At 40.9% G+C, this 20290-nt stretch overlaps 2 protein-coding genes across 6 annotated transcripts in view; both read right to left on the reverse strand.

Moving 5' to 3' along the window:
* Window positions 1–20290, reverse strand: part of LOC308103590 (E3 ubiquitin-protein ligase pellino homolog 2-like) — a 243242-nt gene that overhangs the window by 66553 nt on the left and 156399 nt on the right. The gene's annotated exons all lie outside the window — the stretch shown is intronic.
* On the reverse strand, window positions 101–20064 carry znf410 (zinc finger protein 410). Of its 5 annotated transcripts, none has more exons than XM_080453741.1 (12): window positions 19955–20064; window positions 19251–19332; window positions 19098–19148; window positions 18682–18814; window positions 15589–15774; window positions 13435–13656; window positions 12169–12331; window positions 10002–10183; window positions 9217–9306; window positions 7207–7326; window positions 2489–2611; window positions 101–327 (listed from the first exon to the last, which is right to left on the reverse strand). In XM_080453741.1, exons 3-12 carry the CDS (start codon window positions 19128–19130, stop codon window positions 221–223), a joined length of 1359 nt encoding a protein of 452 aa, XP_080309867.1. In that variant the 5' UTR covers window positions 19131–19148; window positions 19251–19332; window positions 19955–20064; the 3' UTR covers window positions 101–220. The 5 variants fall into 5 exon arrangements, 4 of the variants coding, with proteins under 4 accessions (XP_080309867.1, XP_080309869.1, XP_080309868.1 ...); XM_080453743.1 differs by having other exon boundaries at window positions 101–943; XM_080453742.1 differs by having other exon boundaries at window positions 20025–20043.

Genomic DNA, 20290 nt, shown 5'->3' on the forward strand with positions numbered 1-20290 from the left:
AAGAAACTTGAGGAAAAATTTCATTTTGTACAAACTTTAGTATTTTTGTGATTTTTGTCAAAATAAAACCGTTATTGGCAGCTAATTACATATATATCTACAAGGGTCAAAGTCAATGGTAACTATTTACAGATAGACGTCTTCATGTTAAGTCCATTCCTTTTGCTTGACTGACCGCTCAAACATGATGTGAGGGGGAAACAACTGCATCATGACGACACTATAGCAGAGCCACCGTGACCTGTTCTCCATACGTCGCATGGCCCTCGGATGTCATCGTCACCAGCTCATGAGGTTGAGAGAGAACCACCACAGAGTCTGCAGAACCTGGACAGAAAAAACAGACACCATGTTCAGAGAGAGAAGAGACGTTACGCTAAAACTGGAGTTTCCCAAACAATGGGGTCGGGAGTCTTGTCAAAAGAATTTCAGAAATGTATAATCCATAAATTAAAAGAAACTTGTAAGAAATAGTGAAATTAGCAGATCTACAGTATCTGTGTCATTTTAGAAAGTTGCATTGTCTATTCAAAAATAGCAGATATACAAGCTCACAGCGTCGAGCTTGTACATTCTTCTATTTTTGAACATGTTTAAAAAATCTGGAAAGAGTGAAAACTACTGATTTAGAAGACATTTGTTGAATTGGGTTCAGTTTGGGTCCCGGCCTCCCGGGAGATAGACACCACATTTCTCTTTTGAGTCTCGAGCTAAAAAGGTTTGCTGCGCTAAACATCAAAGGTGTCTGTGACAGGGGGAAACGACTCGTAACAACCTCACCGAGGTTGAACTACGACAGCGAGGTCCTCCTCTTAGACATCCATTCATTCCTGGCTGGCTGAAGGGAAATGTTAACGGTGTTTGACAGACACTTGTCACATTGCAGGAATGTGTTGCTACAGTTGTCCTTGAGTTTTCTGCAAGCTGGCGGCTGGCTCTGCTGCTTGGATTTAATGAGGAATGCTGACAAGTCATTTTGGGGAATCTGAAGGACAAAATGGAGTAACTTTTCCAAGTAAATGGGCACTACTCCAGCCAACCGTGGTACTTTGCTAGTATTTGCCTGGCATTTTTCACAAGCCTCGTTCAATCTTAACTAGTCAAGACAGGCCAAAACCTACAGTAAAGCCTGAGTTATACTTGGCTGCACGCAGGTGATCTACAAGCTCAACGTGTTCTGCTGTGACGTGTTGTGGGCAAAAATGCATTTTCTGCTTTATGTAAAGCACACTGAATTGCTGTTGTGTTATGAAATATGCAATACAAAATGAATTCAATTGTATTTAAAGCAAAAAGTGGGGTCCAGGGACTCACTGGGTTCCTTTAGGGGTGCTAAAATGGACCCTTACAAGTGTGTAACTCTGACAGTGTAGAAATGGACCAGTTAGGGTCCCTTGGTTTCATTTGTACACGGTCATAGTTAAAGGAGAATTTTGGACAAAAGTTTTCTTACCTTTTCTATGACGTTATGATATCTTAGGATGAATGGTACAGTAGAACATTTTCATAACTCCACCCCTGAGCCGCCACAGCTTAAAAGGTGCGCGGATAGGCCTTAGGTTAGATCACATATTCTAATGGCTTTTTTTTTTTTTTTTTGTGAGATCTGACGTTCATAGTGACAGAACACTGTCCCCCAAAAAAAAAACAGAAGAAAAAAAAACAGAAGTCTCGCTAGACGAGATTGAAATCTCGAGATTTCAATCTCGTCTAGCGAGACTTCTGTTTTTTCATGTTTTTTCATCCTAAGATATCATAACGTCATAGAAAAGGTAAGAAAACTTTAGTCCATAATTCTCCTTTAACACATCGACCGCCAGAGGTTAATCTCATAATGTACTCACCAGTGCCAAGGTGTTTTTTTTTTTTTTTTTCATTTCGCCATAGATCTTGTTAAAATCCTTAAGATTGAGCTCTACACGGTCTGTTTACATCCACGAGATCTCCCTGTATCTCCCAGTGAAGATCGCGTGTCAAACGGGGTATCCATGTTGTAGTTAGAGCGGATTACGTTAAACAGTGAAATGCGAGGAGAAAAAACTACAGGAAGAGAATTGAGTTTCAGTTTCGTCTGTAGAATGGGAGCGGGCGTGATCGTCAAAACCGGATCCCAAATAATTCTATTTCCGGTCATCAAACCGGAAACGGAAGTGGATCAAAAAAAATCCGAAAGTGCACCCGGACCGCGCATGCGCGAAAAGACCGCAGCCCGTAGGGCTACGGTCTCGGCGCTTAACAGTTGGATTTAACGGACCGTAGGACTACGTTCTTGGCGGTTAATGTGTTAAGGGGGGTGCTTGAAATGTACAAGTTCGAGAACAACTAATGTCAAAGACATTAAGTCAAATAGTCATTCCTGCATGTATGACATGACTGTTTAGGTGGGATGCCATGTCCCTCTAGGTATGATGAGCTGTGACTGTGTAGTTACCATCACCGTCCTCCTCTGCCGGTGACGCGTTTGTGTCACACGTGATCCTACGCCTACCTTGAGCTCTCAGCAACGCATGATGAAGGTTCATGGGTTCCACCGACGTCGTCGTCATGGTGACCATGCTGTCACCTGTCTCCCCATCAGCCTCCAGCAAGCTGCTTTGGGTCAGAGCCTCTCCTGTCAATCACACACACACACACAGCTTCAATTATGTGCCCATACAACAGCACCCACAGTGACACTTGGGGAACGGGTAGGGGCCGATTTAGGGATTTCTAGACCCATTTTAAACAGCCTTAGTGGGGACTCAAAATCACCCACACTCCACACACGTTTAAATGATTATTAACCACCCTACTAAACCCGCATTGCGACATGCTGTGAGCTTGTACATCAGCTATTGTCAGTGAATAGATTTGGTGTAGAGCAGGGGTCTTCAACGTATTTAGGCCAGGGACCCCCTAGCTGAGAGAGATGAAGCAGGGACCCCCACTAAATATTGTATAAAATTATGCTGCAGATTAAACTTTTTTCATAGATTTCATACATAGTTGGATTCATGCTAATGAGTATTTTCAGATAGTTAACTTTTAAACCCTCAATATTTAGTCAACTTGACCCTTGGCTCTGTACTTGGTCTGCTCTTTTCCCCTCTACACCGACTCTCCGAAAATAGCCGATCTACAAGCTCGCAGCGCGAGGCGTTGTGAGCTTGTAGATCTGCTATTTTCAGCTAATGGTCCCCAACCACACAAAGATTTGGCGGACCCCCTGTAGTAGCTCTGAGGACACCCTAAGGGTCCCGGACCCCCTGTTGAAGACCCCTGGTGTAGAGGGAAAAAATGGAGCGGACTTAAGTATAGAGGCCTGGGGTACCCCGGTCAACTAAGTATAATAACAGGGTTTAACCCATTAATACCTAGAACGCATCTGTGTCACTTTAGATTTCTTTGGCTATTCAAAAATAGCAGATATACAAGCTCATAGCGCGGCACCGAGTGCCGCGCTATGAGCTTGTAGATCTGCTATTTTTGAAAAATCGTGAAAAAATATTTTTCTGATTCTTTTTCAAAAAACTGTTAGGATTTAGAAAACATTTTTAAGAATCGCCTCAGGTCTTAAAGGGTTTAAGTGGTTAAATAATAATTGTTGTGTTTGCGTGTCGTGCATTTCCCCGGCGAGCTTGTGCGTTGTACACTTGCGTTTGTGCATCCTCCTGTTATGTTCTGATGAGTGCAACTCAGCAGTTTACTGTACATAAGACTCTGGAATGTATGTCATGCACAGAGATAATAAACAAGTATAACAAACTAACCGCCTTATGTGTCGTTTGCAAAACAATACATGATTTAGTTGACTATGATTGCTGAATTTTCTCTTTGCTTTGCCAGGAGAAGCGTGGAGGTTTGAGGCACATTTAACCCATTAACTCTCTCAGTGCCAAGCCACGAGTTATCCCAAGTCTTTTCTGAATGCCCTCAGTGCCAGAACGAGTTATATTTTATTAAAAATTATTATTATTATTTTTTTTAAAAGAATGTTCAGAACCCAAGATATCATTATCTGAAGATGTGCAGCTCCATCCACTCCTTGTTTAACTTATAACTGAAAAAGGCTGTATCTCGCTTTCTAAGCACTTTTTTTTTACTTTGAAAACAAAAAATTGCTGGCACAGTATGAACATATTTTTTTATTTCATTGGCACAGAGAGAGTTAAGACCGGGGACGCACCTGTGTCATTTTTAGATTTGAACCATTACGACCATTCTATACTTTAGCTATTCAAAAATAGCAGATCTACAAACTCATAGCGCGGCAGCTTGATTTTTTTTTTAAATCTCTGAATATGTATAATTTTTAAAGCAAACATTTTTTTTACTCAAATCTTTGCTTCTGGGGGTCCCTGGAAAAAGATATTTTGAGATGGGGGTCCGCAGCCAAATACATATCATTTTGGGGGTCCTTGACATGAACATTTTTGAGAACCACTGATATTATAGCAACAACATAAGTGTTTAAAAAAAACTGTTAGGATTTAGAAGACATTTGTAGAATCCCCAGAAGATTTGAGTTACAAATGTTTGCTTTAAAATATATATATTCAAAGACTTGCACACTTTCACGATTTTTCAAAAATAGCAGATCTACAAACTCATAGCGTGAGCTTGTATATCTGCTATTTTTGAATAGCCAAAGAAATAAAAAATATGACAGATTCCCGGTCTAAATGGATTAATAGCTCTAGATTTCACCGGAAACAGCGCAGCCCGGAAACATTACATTACATATTATTTATTTATTTATATAAAAACATTATCCAATGGCCTCAAAAGGTCCTCAAATACAATGTAATGCAATTTTATACAATCATGATTCACTGTTGCCTAAATGCTGCACAGATCAGATGATCATTACAACTAAATCTATAAGACAATATGAAAGGAAACCATGATATACGGTTGAATTGATGCGCATAGTCTGCTTTATTCAAACAGACCACTTTCTGAATATTTTGATACTGTTTCAATACCCATTTTCCGCACTTTCAATACCAGTCGTGCATTTTATGTCTCTTCTCTTGTCTCTGATCAGTGGTTCTCGCATTCCTCACCTTCACAACTCATATTATTTCTCATCTTTAAAATGCGTGGCGAAAAAATAAGTATTTTATACACGGCACAGAAAGCACTGGAATATGGCCGCAGCTCGGGGGGCCCCCATTTCATTTGAAATGTTTCACAGAACTAAATCTGCCTGTGGGAACGGGGTGCCATTAGACCTCGTCTGGAGTCTCGGAGCGCCAGAGGAAAGGTCACTCAGGCACCAGGCTCCTCTAGTCTACACGCAAAGCAAAACATTAAGTGGGAGTCTGGCAAAGTGATGAAGAAGCTGTGACCTTTTTCTACACAGCCTGACTAGTGACTACACACAATTTTCTGCCCATGTTGGATTACAGACTACTGGCCTGAGAATGACAAAGCAGTTGCTTGTTATCACGATGTTAGGTAAGAACTTTATTTTTTAGACCTTATTAACACATTGAGTACCAAAACCGTATTAATACGGTTTTGCAAATACACTCGTGGAGTGCCAACTTTCCTAAAAAACGTATATATACACGTTTTTTTTATCTTTTTGTTTTTTTAGTTTATTTCCATGCGGGAGAGGCTAGAGCAGCTCTGGGATCACCCTAGGCGATTCTGAGAAGGAAGGGCCAGATGGATCATCGTGTCAAAAACATGGCTCCCCATCCGCTTCCGGTCTATTTCCTTCTCTAAAACGCCTATAACTCCGAAACTTTTTACGCTGGGGAAAACAACTAATTTTGCATCCGCGATCGCTCCGCCATTGTTACTCGCGTGAGAGATGTTATCGTTCCAGCCGTTAGCCAGGACCATCGGGTAAAATGGAGGCATGCTTTTTTTTTCATGGATCGCTCATCATGGAGTCTACAGCTTTAAACAGCACAATGGAGCTTCACGGTGAGATTCCCGGCACCGAACGTATTCTGTTATTATAAAATTCTGGCACCCAATATGTTAAGTAGTACTTAATCTGCACCTAAAGGCGTACTATTTTGAAATCAATGCCCCAAATGTGTAATGGCTGTCACGATTATCACATTTTCCTTGATTAATTGTCATACAAATAATTGCGATTAACAATTTAATTGTGTGGCTTTCAGGCCATGTAAACAAAAGTTGCAACAGGCAATGACAAGTGACAACACACAAAGAAATTATCCAAATATCAATAATCAAAATAAATAATGCGTTATGGCCATAATACGGAAATATTATCTCAATTATTTTTTGAAAATGTTTCAAAATGTATGAACCTCTCTGTTCACAGGGGAAACGTGTGAGCAGAGAGGGGTGTGTTTGGTATCATTTACATCATGTCCACTCTCGCCAAAGAGACAGTTCTCTGGGGGCACAATTAAATGTATCGTTCTTAATTGGGACTTCTTGAGGGTGTGTGCGCCAAGTGCACAGTTCGGCCTGTGGTGGGCCTCTGCAGCCAGAAAATCGCTCCCACTGCCCCCATTAAAAAGATCCTATATTCAACTCATCCTATTGTTGAAACCAAATCCAATATAGGACAACATTGTTAATTTAGGCGATACAATAACAACTAACAAATCATTAGAGGAACATTAGAGCGACACTGGGATTAGAACCAAGAATAAACCTACTGTAGGTCCCATTACCAAAATGATCCACCACAGCTACTAAGAACTTTTTCAAAAGACATAATGCCTGTTCTAAAACTGAACACGAGGAATTTTGTCCAGTGACTGCAAGAAAAATGAATGAGTTCTGTAAAGACAAGCGTAATGAGGGGTATCTTGTTATTGCTCATACACTTGAGACAGATTCAAAAAGAAATATGTCTGCTGTGCAGCCAGTCACAGATGCTCTTTCAAACCTGTAGGGCTTGTGCGGAATCTGAGCCAAATACGTGAAAAAAGAAAGTGCTATAGAATTCATCATTTAAAGAACTGAACATCATGAACAATTCATGCTGCAGTCTTTGATGTAACAAACCATGAAACAGCATCTGTACTTGGGCTGAGTACAGCTAATGCCCAACACAGCCTTTATGTGTGTGTGCGTGCGTGCGTGCGTGGGTGTCTGTGCTTGCAATATTAATATTATACTTGTGAGGACCAAATGTCTCCACAAGTACAGTAGAATTTGATTGATAAATCGACATTGTAAGGAACTTTTCCCTTTTTAGTGAGAGAGTGTGTGTGTGTATGTGTGTCTGACCTGTTTCTCTGCCCTCACAGGTGAGTCCCTCCTCTCCGTGTCTCTTCCTCATGTGGACATTTCTGCTGCCGGACTGAGAGAAAGTCTTCCCACAGATCCCACACTGATGGGGCTTCTCACCTGGTTATTTTGAGTCCACACACACACACACACACACACACACACACACACACACGTTTGTATTACTTATTATTACTGTACTTATGAGGACTGGTTTCAATAGACTACATTCCCATTCACCATTACACGTCGTTGCTGTCAGGCAGAAACTGCTCATCTCCATATTTAGTTTTTCTTTGTAAATTAATGCCCTACTTGATCATACTACAGCATCACACAAAAGCATCAAAAGTAGCACATCTACAAGCTCAAAACGTGTCCCTTCGTGCAATGTTTTGAGCTTGTCGATCTGCTACTTTTGCTATTTTTGAATATGAATCCTGAAAGGTAACAGTTTTGGACATACTGTATGAGGTTTTCCACCCGACAGGGACGAGATCTAACATTGAAGTGGTTAAGATCCCTTTCGCCCCATTGTAATACTTCGTTTTATGACCCTGTCGCGCACAAATAGCGTAGTAGATATGCTATATTTTAGTTAGTGATGGCATCACTGGGTGGTGGTGAGTGGCATCACTGACATAATTGGATGGTGGCAGAACTACAGACAAGAGTTTCAACTGTATGTGTGGCTCTGTTATGTGTCTGTATGTGTCTGCAGCTATGAGGATCTCCAAATGGCTGAGCAGCGAGAGGCTGCCTGTGAGGCGAACGCAGAGTATTTTTAGAGCAGACGTTTATAGTATTCATTGTTTGGTCCAGGGAATGTTCCTGTAGCTAGCGTTTTTTTGGTATGTACTTAAAGGAGAATTCCGGACAAATTAAGTGTTATCTTTCATGTCTCGTTACTCACCTAGCGACGTAAAAAGTGGCGTTCTTTTTTTCCATATATTCCCCTGTCGTCATTTTTTAAACACCCTCCGTTGTTATAATGGGAGCGAGTGGGTTAGTGAAGTTCGTCTATTATAACCGACGCAATGTTATTTTTTTCTCTACTACGATTCATTGTAGAGTCTCATGATAGTCAAACATGCGCTGAAAATTCCTGCGAGCCTGCCGTTAATGGCGAACGATTTAACACTGGTTGCTTGTTTCCAGAATCTGGCAACACGGGTTGCCAGGTTCTGGAAAGAAACAAGCATCCAGTGTTAAATCGTTCGCCATTAACGGCAGGCTCGCAGGAATTTTCAGCGCATGTTTGACTATCATGAGACTCTACAATGAATCGTAGTAGAGAAAAAAATAACATTGCGTCGGTTATAATAGACGAACTTCACTAACCCACTCGCTCCCATTATAACAACGGAGGGTGTTTAAAAAATGACGACAGGGGAATATATGGAAAAAAAGAACGCCACTTTTTACGTCGCTAGGTGAGTAACGAGACATGAAAGATAACACTTAATTTGTCCGGAATTCTCCTTTAATCCATTAAGACAGGGAACGTGTCCGTGTCATTTTAGATTTCTTTGGCTAATCAAAAATAGCAGATATAAAAGCTCATAGCGCGGCACCGAGTGCCGCCCTATGAGGTTGCAGATCTGCTATTTTTCGTGAACATTTATTTTTCGTGAACATTTTTGCAAATCTTTGAATATATATATATATATATCTTTAAAGCCAACATTTGTAACTCAAATCTTTGTTTCTGGGGGTCCCTGGAACTAAATGTTTTTTAATATTTCATATTTTTTATACTATTTTCAAAAAACAGTTGAATTAATGGGTTAATACAATAAATCGTGAGTATTCCTTCAACTCCAAAACCTAAAACCTAAAACATAGCACCCTTGGAGAGTTATGACTAACAACACAAACCCACATTTCACGATTCTCGGTTGGCTTTCTTTCCCTGACACATATTCACTTGTAATCCTGAAATGTGAGGTCCTCCAGAGCTCTGCTCCTCAGCCCTCCTCGGCTTATTAAGAAAAAGTGTGTCCCACTCACCAGAATGTACGAGCATGTGCTTTCGTAGACTGGAGTATTCTGCAAACGATCGCCCACAACCATCTGCTTCGCACAGAAAAGGTTTCTCTCCTGGAAGTAACCACATACACACAAACATATATGTATACATCGTCTCTGTCGGGTGGAAACCTCATATGTCCAAAACAGCTGTAGTATGATCAAGTAGGCGTTCATTTACAAAAAAAGAAAAGAAAAAGACAGCAACGATATACATATATAGATAGAGTATATACACACCCAGCAGATACATATTATGCTGAAGCAGTTTGACTTATTATCTTAATTGTATTTGCTAGTTATGGCGTGGCCTGACAATGTTAGCAATGTTAAGCTTGAGTAAAAGGTCTAAGGTCACCCTACAAAGGGTGCATGTATCAAAAAAATACCTCAATATCAATCTCATGAACTCGTAAAGGTTCAGATAGGGGTTGGTTGGATATAAAACCACCGTCCATTAACAACTGGAAAATAACAGTTGTAGAGATCAAAGAGATGGAAAGAATTACTTTCGTGAAAGCGTGAAGATGGATTTGAAAGAAACTGGGGTAAATGGGTCTCAGAAATACATGAAGTATAAAAGTTAATTTAAGAGTGCTACAGGAGCACTGCCCCCAATTTAATTTGTACTTATTTTTGCTTTATTTATTTTTCACTTTTTTTCTTCTATGCACTCAGTGGGGGGTGTTTATGATAACACATGAATAATAGTCAGACAGTAAAGTCTGGTAAAGTCTTGTATGGTGTGTAATGTCTGTGGCTCTGACCTGTGTGCGTGCGTTTGTGGTTCTTCAGGTTGCCGGCGGTGGTGAACCTCTTGCCGCAGTTCTTCTCTTTGCAGATGAAGGGCTTCTCTCCGTTGTGGGTCCTCATGTGAACCTGCAGCCTCTGCAGCACGTAGAAGCTCTTCCCACAGCCCTCTGCCCCGCACCGGAACGTACGGTCGTTCCTTCAACGCCCCAAAAGCAGACAACAAGCACACGTATAAAACACAGGAGATTTACTCAGGAGTTTATGGATTAAAGCAAAAATAAAAATCTCACAACATTTGTATGACCAAGTTCTAATGTGTGATTTGTGAAAGCACTGTTTCCTAAACAATTAACACAATATGTAAAATGATGATGTTTTAGTAATATTGTTCCTGCTGTTCTACATACTGCCAACCAGGTAAAGAAATCACAGATTGAGGCTTTTAAATGAAATATCCGAGACTATTCAAGATTTTATGGACGATGCTTCTGAACATATTGCTAGTTTAACCACTTCAAATGCTCTAATCTTAAATAACCAAAAATAGCCTATTTACAAGTTCTCGATGCGTCTGTGGTCCGGGCCATTAGGCTCTAATGTAGCCTGACAGTACATCGCGGGTTCGAGTCCCGTTCCCGACGATCTTTACTGCATGTCTCTCCCCATCTCTCTCTCCATGTTTCCTGTCTATCTCCACTGTGAACTATCAATTAAAAGGCAGAATGGCCCAAAAAATATCTTTAAAAAAGAAGGCTTCTGTGGAATCCAAATTACTGAAATCAGTCGTCGTGACTGAGAACTTTAATCCATGCTTACTCAGAACTTTGCCTTCATAAAAGGCTCATTTACTGCAGCTCACCACACTTATCAGGCAGGCTGACCGCCAATCGATTTTTTTTCCAAAACTGATACAATGAACAAGATCAGAGCTTCCTGCATTGCACAAATTGCATAAGCAGTCTTCTCCTCTCCGCTTTGATGCCGTTTTCTGTTGCCCCGGCCAGCTGCTGCAACCACAAGTAAATCAAAGAATGTGTAAACAGTCTTACTGCCAGCAACCTCCTCAACTTGCCTGCTAATGATTCTACACAGTCAATTCAATCCACCTTGTTTATGTTTGATACAATTCAATATCGGGAGATTAAATTCAAGTATTATAGTGATGCGCTTTCATTTTCTTTTTTTAAATTGGAGAAGTTGCGGTCGATTCAGTAGTCAAAGTAGATACAGCCGTTAGAGAAATGCTATCACACAAGAGAATAAGGCAAACAAAGAGAGTGTTCAAGGAGAAAATTTGATTTAACATCTACAATAAAAGAAATCAACCTGGGGTATGCAAGATGAATTTATAAATACATTTAATTGTTTTTGTTTGTTTTTTAAACAATTGCATTATGGTGGGTGATAGCCTTTTTATTTTCATTCGTAATAAACAGTTAAACCGTTTAGGTCATGTCAGTTAACAATGGCAAATGCATATCTGCCTAAGTCAAAGAGATGACTTTTGGAATGTAACTAGCATTAGACAGGGAAGGGAGGATGAATCAGCAATGAAATGACGAAAAAGCACATTTTGCCTAAGTCAAGAGATGACTTAGGCAGATAGTGTTTTTTCTCCTTTTCCAAAAACCTTAAAATATGACTTAGGCAATTATGCTATGAGGATAACAATATGCAGTACCTTTACTGCATAGTGATAAGCAGTAGTAGCTGACTTGGGAAAATGTGTAAAGAAATATATTAAAAAAAGGTTTGCTCAACTCCAAGCTGCTTATGGGACTACAGCGTGTATGCCCATGACAATCTTGTGACTTCGTTATACGTCTGCTATGGGCTTCGGTCTTTAGGGCTGGGCGATATGACTTCAAATCAATATCAGGATTATTTCAAACTCTTGCCTCGTTTAAGATTAATGGACGGTCGGTTATTTTCACTTTTTTTGTACAGCACCATTGTACAACAAAGTATAATATTAAGTGTTTAATAACACTAATCAATTTAGACGATTACAAAAAAATCAATTCGAATTTTTTGTGTCGATTCTTTTGAATTTGCAAGATTAAGTCGGTTATTGGTTCTAAATATCGGGTTGGATATATTTTGGGTTAAATGCCCAACCCTACCGAAACTAACTTTATAATAAGAAGCCTGCTATGTTCTCCAGAGAGTCCCTCCTCTTACCTGTGTGTTTTGAGGTGGTACTTGAGGTGAGCGGGCCAAGTGAACGTCCTGCAACAGCCCTCGAAAGAGCAGCGAAGGATCTGCTTGGAGAGCGGGCGGCTCACCCGAGACAATAGCTCGCGCTGCTTCTCCCCGTCTGGCACGAAGCTGTGTGTGTGGTCGCCTAGGCAAGCCGGAGGAGAAAGAAGCCGGAGGAGGGAGATTGAGAAGACGAGGATTCCATAGGAGTCTGGAGCCTATGGCTGTATAGAACCAATCATCTGGGACAATCTCAGACCCACTGAAGGGCTATATTATCGTCTCTGTCAGCCGGAAACCTTGTATCTACATGTTTCAATTTTTATGTTTTTTTTTTACGTATATGAATGCCCTATTTTGTCATGCAAGAGTGTTGCAGCAAATATAGCTGATCTACAAGCTCACAAAGAGTTTGTAAAAGTGTTTTTAAAGTGTGTTTGTGGGTTTTTATAAATATTGAACCAATGAAAAGTATTAACAAAAACCTTGTGTTGCAGTCCAGTCTAAGTGTAAAATGAAAAATCGCAAAAATAAATGATTATTATAAAAAAAGAAAAGACCTTGTGACTAAATAATAACTACATTGGATCCAATGGGAACACAGGTTCTTTTTTTCCATTTCCTGAAAAGCAACGGTTTTGGACATACAAGGTTTCCGCCTCACAGGGACGATATATATAATACATGTCATATAAAATGACGGCTATACTATGCTGAATATGGAATGCAATCACTCTCTCTTTTAAACTGCCAGGGTATTTGGAAGGAATTTATCAGCAAGAATCACACCGACGTCAAGTCAGTGGTAACGTCTGTCTGTAACAAGACACATTGATGCTGAGGGGGTACCTACTGTACAGGACATAATTTAATCATTGGCAGCTGGAGGGGTACTTATACTAGCTCAGGGACTGAACATTTTATTCCACACTGCACTAAGGCAAGCCGTGCTGCAGACATTGTACTCCACACTGCACTGAAAGGCAGTGCAAAGACCGAAGTACTGAGAGACAATATTTTTTGTCTGCTGCATTAGCTCAAGGCCTACATACTGTATGAGCCAAGACTCTGTGGCGCAGAGTACACTTTGCTACCTGAAATTCCATCCAAGTTGCTTTTCTAGCCTACAACGGCTTTGAAAAGCTTTGACAAATTACGTTCTAATTGCACTGTTAACAATGTATCCCCTATAGATAAACTTCAATGGTTATCTGCTTGTACTGATTAAGATAAAAAGAAGACATTTACTGCTACTGACGCTTGCAGCCCTGGCATCTTGGCTGGCCCTGGCATCCCTGGCAAGCTGTGCCCGCGTGGCAGCGATCAGGCTGTCGTGTGCCAGCTCCTGCACCCGTAGGTACCAGGGAGCGCTGCCATCCATCCCGTAGTCCCCGGACGAGACCCCGTCGTCGTCGTCCTCCCCTGCTCCATCTGCGGAGAAGATCAGCGGCTCCGACGAGGTGCTGATGCCTGAAGATGAAGAGGGAGCGATATAAATAGAAAGGTTAGTCAACAACAAATAGTGAGCCGTAATGCTGACGTGCTAATGCTTAAAAGGATCAAACCGGGGGTGCGCCAAGTTTAGCCCACTGGCTTGGACTCAAGGTATGCTTAACATTACTGACGACCATTTTTACAAAACATACCGTAGATTTGAGGAAGCCACTGGATTACCATTCATTTCAGTAGAGTAACATTGTCGACATAGTTTTGCTATTATGCGTGTTGTTATCGTTATCTAAAGAACACAATGACGCACAGCCTCTTCAACTCACGGCAGCGCGTTGCATACATAGAGAGGGACAGAGACACGGAAAGAAAGACAGAGAAAGACGCAGTTTATTTCATATCATGTCATGAGACAGTATTATTAGGGCCTGCATACTGGCAAAAAAGTGCACTCTGCTCAGCGGTTACAGCAGAGTACCGCACAATCAGACATATATCTCCCAAGTGGAATTTCTGTCTCTAATCTTTCTCTTTCCACATTTGAATTCCATGCTATCACGACAACACAATCTGCCCCTCTTTGCATCATTGTGCTCAATCCTCCTCAGGGGCCACTTGGGGACTTCCTGGAAGAGTAAGATTCTCTTATCGGCTCCTTTCCGGAAGATGGCACTCCCCCTCGCATTCTAATGGGCAAGTTCAACCTACCCACAGATAAGTATCTTCTTGTCAGGTCTCTTCCGTCTTCATTCGACATCTCCTTCTCCTCCTACTCATAGAGCTATTTGACAAAGGGTTCTCTAGAGGTTCTCCCTCGAACCTGTTACCCCCTACATCTCTGATTACCACTTCATAACCTTCTCCGTCTCTCTCTCTCGCCACCTAAACCTAGCCACCCTCAAACTGTTACCACTCGACACAACGTGAGGTCCTTAAACATTTCTCTCTTCTTCTATCCTCTCCTCTCTCCCTGACCCCGATTCCTTCCCCTCCCTCTCAACTAAGACTGTAGCCTCCTCCTTCCTAGTCTCCACTATGTCATCTGTTTGACCATCACTGCCCTCTCTTTCAAGGCAGCACGCCCGTGTCCACCAGCTCCTTGGTTATCTGAAACCCTCAGAGCTGAGCGACCATGTCTTACGGCAGCTGAAATGAAGTGGCACAAAACGGGTTAATCAGATGGCCTCTCCCACTTTCACTAACTCATTTCTGCCTTCTCCCCTCTCAGTCACCATCCATTGCTCAAGTCCTCTTTCTACTGCCTTAACACATTCCACGCCAGAGTTTAATATCATAATGTACTCACCAGTGCCAGTGATTTATTGTTGTTTTTTTGTTTTTTTCACGTCGCCACAGACCTTGCTAAATACCTTAAGATAGCGCGTTAAACTGTTTGTAGACACACAGGGTAGCTGTGTGAGTGGCCCAACTCTTTCTCCAATCTGTCCACTAATCAAGTGCCGAACTCACTCAACGCCAACATATGCCTGTCTTCCTTCTCTCCTCGCTCTCCAGATGAGGTCATAAAACTGGTGACATTTTCAGACCTCATGCCTTTCTGGATCTTCTAGACCGTTGCCCCTGATCTGCTCCCTTTCATTACCATCATCATCAACACATCAGCAACCTAAGGCTGCATCCAATCTGCATTCAAGTCGGGCAGAGTCACACTACTCCTCAAGAAACCAACCCTTAAACTCTCAAGAACTACAGACCGTCATGACACAGTTGTGGACAAATTGTATCAGTGTAGTTTGATGTCAAATTGCATACCTGCTACGCAAAATGCATTGCATACAGGTAGGCAGGTCTATTAAATGGTTAAAGATGAAAAGGATTATCTCTGTTGTGCCTTCATTCACAGAATCACAATGGATCCAGAGACTGGCAGATAGCAATTGCACAGATTATACTAGCATGGGCATTTGCTTTGTGTTTTTAATGTTGCTTCACCTTTGGCAAGGTTTAGCAGGACATAGGAGGTGCTGTCTGACTGCTGCAGGTCGTGGAGGATCGGCGGAGGGCTGGGTGGGCTCCTCGAGTGGGAGTGGGCTTGGACAACCATGGGGCTTCGCTCTGAAGCACCCCCGAACTCCGACAGGGAAGGAGTGCTCTTGGGCTCATGGCTGAGGCCGCCATCTGGGAAGACAAATCACAAAAACTTCTGATTACGTTTTTAAATGAACTAAGCGGTTACCTTAAGGCAGAATAATTGAGTGTTATATGGGTTGAAGGCCGCAGAGAGTGGATACAAAAAAAATAATGTACATTTACACTCCAATTAATTTGAATTAACCTTTCAACTGCGAGTATCGACAGTTCCAGAATGTAAGCAGCTGACGATCGCTCTTGGGGATATGTTGGGGATATATTAAATGTGTCTGTAAGTAAATTGACCGTGATTTGAATCCGACCCGAGACTCTTTACTGCATGTCATCCCCTCTCTCTCTCCTGACTTTCCTGTCTCTGTTCATTGTCTGAATAAGGCATAAAATACAATTTAAAAAAAATAAAAAATTACTTGACTGTGCTATTACCTCGACTGCCCCCGCAATTGCAAATCATTTGTAATCCAGCGGTACCCCAAGAATTTTTTTCTTCCTGTTTTTATGATTAATCTTTGACTTTTGAAGCTTTATTTGTATAGGCAAGGGTAGAGAGACATTAAACTGAGGGACACTGAGACATGCCAGATATGACTGATTCAAACTCAGGTCTTTGTGACTGATAAGGAGCAGAAACCTTGAATCTCCACATTTCAAAATTATAATGCCTATAATGACATGCCCAAAATAGGGACAACCAGGTCGTAAGTGGTTACGTCTGTCTGTGGGTTTTATAAATATTTAACCAGTGAAAAGTATTAAGAGCTTGTGACTAATTAATAACTTCGGATCCATTGTAACACAGATTCGTTTTCCACCCATTTCCTGTTTTTGACAAAATATACAAGGTTTCAGCCGGACAGCAACGAAATACGGTCAGTTCTCCCCATTTATAGGTAATTCTACCCATCACTGACAATATGAAGCATAATAATCTGAATCAAGTTCATTTTGTGTCGAGTACAAACAGTGTACAGATAGTTTGCCCTGGAGTCAAGAGTTTTAAGACTCCTCTACACAATGCGCTTCTGAGGCCTTCTTAAACCTGGGTTTTTGGAATGACATAACAATCCTGAGGAAAGAGATCTGTGTGCGCATGCGGCAATAGATGGAGAGAGAGAGATTAGTCATAACCTGAATACACACTATACCTCTGCAAAACGTCCAACTGAAAAGAGTCCATGCCAAGACACGGTTAGGCATAACATTAAACTATAACATCCAATTAGGAGTTTGGTCAAAACATATGTACAACATTGTAGCCGCTGCTGAAAAGTAAAAGAATTTTGGTCTCACTGTTAAAAGTTTTGTATAAAGTCCATGTATATGGCACATGATTGATGGGAGAATGGCCATTGCCGGTCCAAATTAAAACATGCCTGGACTAGATCACTAGTTTCACATTATAATTCAAATGCTTTGCCGAGTGCCAATCCGTCTGTATTATACACAAAACCTTTTTGTCTGGTGAAAACCTGAGCTATTTACCTGAATAGCCTGTAATCAACCACGTGGTAACAGGCAATTCAGCGTCTATAGCCTCGGTGACAATGACTGTAGTTTTCTATGAATAGTTGTGGATTTGGAAACGTATTGTTGTCCCTCCTCAACTGTCTGGCAGTAAATATTCAGGCATGAATTTTGTGTTGACTCAGATTGCTTTCACACTGCAGGACCTGAACCCAATCATTGAGTATCTACGTCATTACGCCCTCCTATCGGATGGCTTTGGCTGAGCACGGTTATGCCACCGTGCTGACTAGGCACTAACTGTGTGCGCAAGGAAATGCAACATGAACAGTCATTAACCGTGCTCAGAAACATATTCTGAGTGAATTGGGCCTTTACATTTCATGCTAAGACATAAGAATATCATTTATATGAGACAACAGACAAAATACACACAAAGGCCCCAGCCTTTTCTGGTCATAATGAATGTTAATCCAATGACACACAGAGCCCTGTGAAACCCATTCACTTTTAAGTGTTTTTTTTTAATAGCTGATCTACAAGATCACAACACCTCACGGTGCAACACATTGTGAAGTACAACAATGTGCAAACACAGCAGCAAGATTCGTGAGTTGCTGTGAAAGGAGAAGGATATCAAACGGAACACAACCACCCTAAAGACTAATCAATGTGTATATTCCTGCACTATACCTGCACCCAGTGATCTTGGTACATAGAAATTGATCTATTGAAGATTCTGACTTTCAAATGTACATATTTTTTGTTTTGATTGTATTGCTGTATTGTTGTATTGTGCTTTCTGCTTTGGCAATGTAAACGTTGAAATGTAAACTTTGAATTGAATTGTGAGCTTGTAGATCAGCCATTTTCAAGATCATTTGAACATTTTTGTGGTTAAGGGATAAAGTGAAAGTCAATAACCACATGACTTTGCTGCCATAGCGCTAAAGTGTAAGTGCCAACTTTGAGGTTTTTCACCCCATACTTGTGGAATCAACATGAACATGGCTGGTGTGGCCTGGTGGCTCTAAAATGACCACAACGTGTCAGTAAGTGGCCCGAAAGCTCTAAAATGACCACAGACCTGCCAGTACCAGTGAGCTGAAACAACATCTCTAAATGACAACAAACCTGTCAGGTCCAGTGGGCCAAAACAAAAGCTCTTGTTTGAAGAAAAAAAGTTATTGTTTGAGAGTACGTTTTTTTTTCTTCAAATATTTAAATGTCTGATAGGGAAGCTAAGAGGGATGGCTTGTAATTCCTGTAAATTGCTTTAAAAACACAGTTAGAATTAGTATTATCTCCAAGGCTACCTCTGTACTTTGTCATCTTTCTGCCATCTTACAGTATACATTTGTATACTGTCAGAGTTAAAGGGAGAACTTTGAGCACCATTGGTCTAGTCTAAATGGTCATAAAAGGGTCAGTTCAGTTCCAGTGGGCTGAAAGCTCTAAATGACCACATACCTGTCAGTTCCAGTGGGCTGCATAGAGAGCTCCCAGTGGCTGCCAGCAGAGGCAAGCAGCAGTGCTTGGACTCCGAGTCCTCCAAACCCTGTGCCAATGGGATGGAGGCGTTCTGTACAAACTGCACCAGCAGCTGATGAGAGAAACAGAGAAAGCGATAAGCACATGTCATTTTAATGTTCAGACTCAAATGGGTGTGCAACAGGTAACCAGACTTATTGATTTAATTGATTGTGAAAAATAAATCAATTTATAATAATAATAGAAATGTAATTCTCGATTATTCGATAAATCAAAAATGTAATTGAAAGAATAAATTGCTAAGAAAATAAACGATAGCTGCAGCCCTAGACTCCAATTTGAGTGAAATACTCTGTCAACTAACAGGTACTAGGGAATATAGGAGGGCAGGTCACCTCAGGTTTGGAGTCGAGCTCATCGGAAAGCATGGGTCAGACTTCTGAAACCTGCAGGAATGAGATAGGAAACCAGAACGACCACACATTATACACACATATGAGTGGACCGAGGTTCTTCAAACATGACAACAACCAGCAGAACCTACTTACCCCCAAGTTTACCCGTTACTTCTGTTGATCATATATTATTTTTGTTTTCAGTCATCTCTCGCTCAAAACCATCCTACAGCGTCTACAAACAAGAACATATGGGCTCAATCAACAAGTCAAAATAAATACAATGGATTTGTCTTACCATTTGTCAACATGGCAAAGTTATTGTATATTATATGCACTACCTTCACAAGCTGGAGACAATGCAAATGTTCTATGCAACTGTGTAAATAAATAAATTTCAAAGGTCAATATTCAAAACACTTTGCAGTCTAACATAATAACAATAATACACTTTATTTGTATAGCACCTTTCATGACATCAAATGCAGCCCAAAGTGCTTTACACAAATAAAAAGAGATCAACAAAAGAAAAATAACACAAGTAAAAAAAAAAAAAGATACAAAACATGATCAAGAACAAATTAAAAGGAGGCCAGATAAAAAATGTAAACAATACAAGAAAATAGCAAGAACAAAACATCACTACAGAACACAGTCTAAACATTGCTGGGGATGCTAAATGCGAGCTAGCTTAACCTACAGCAGTACCAATACTAGCCGGCGTGTTTGTTATTGACATTCTATGCTAAGCTAACTATGCTAAGCGGCTAGCCACTTAAACGTGTCATACTTTGTGTCAAAGACAATCATTTGACGCGGGACACTTTTATTGTTATTACACCAGCACTAGTACTGACCTGTATCACCCATATAAAGGTTAAAATACAGTTGTTTCCCTTGTTGACTGTAACTTATTGACAGACATACGACAGAGAGAGATGTCTACATCCACCAGTGGGGCTGCAAGCTTGTTCTCATTGTTGCCAGATGTTGTGAGAGAAATAAGCAGCCAGGTCTATGAAAACAAGCCAAAAAGAAGCCACATGAGGCTATTTCAAAATAGCTGATCTACAAGCTCATAAGATCTGCTATTTTTAAAAAGATCTTGAAAAGAAAAAGTGAAATATTTGGAATGTATTTGAAAGTTAAACATTTTTTTTCAGATGGGGGGTCTGCAGAGAAATACATTAATG

Source organism: Gymnoscopelus braueri (genome assembly GCF_963280865.1).
Source record: "Gymnoscopelus braueri genome assembly, chromosome: 16".
In the NCBI taxonomy this organism is placed as follows: domain Eukaryota; kingdom Metazoa; phylum Chordata; class Actinopteri; order Myctophiformes; family Myctophidae; genus Gymnoscopelus; species Gymnoscopelus braueri.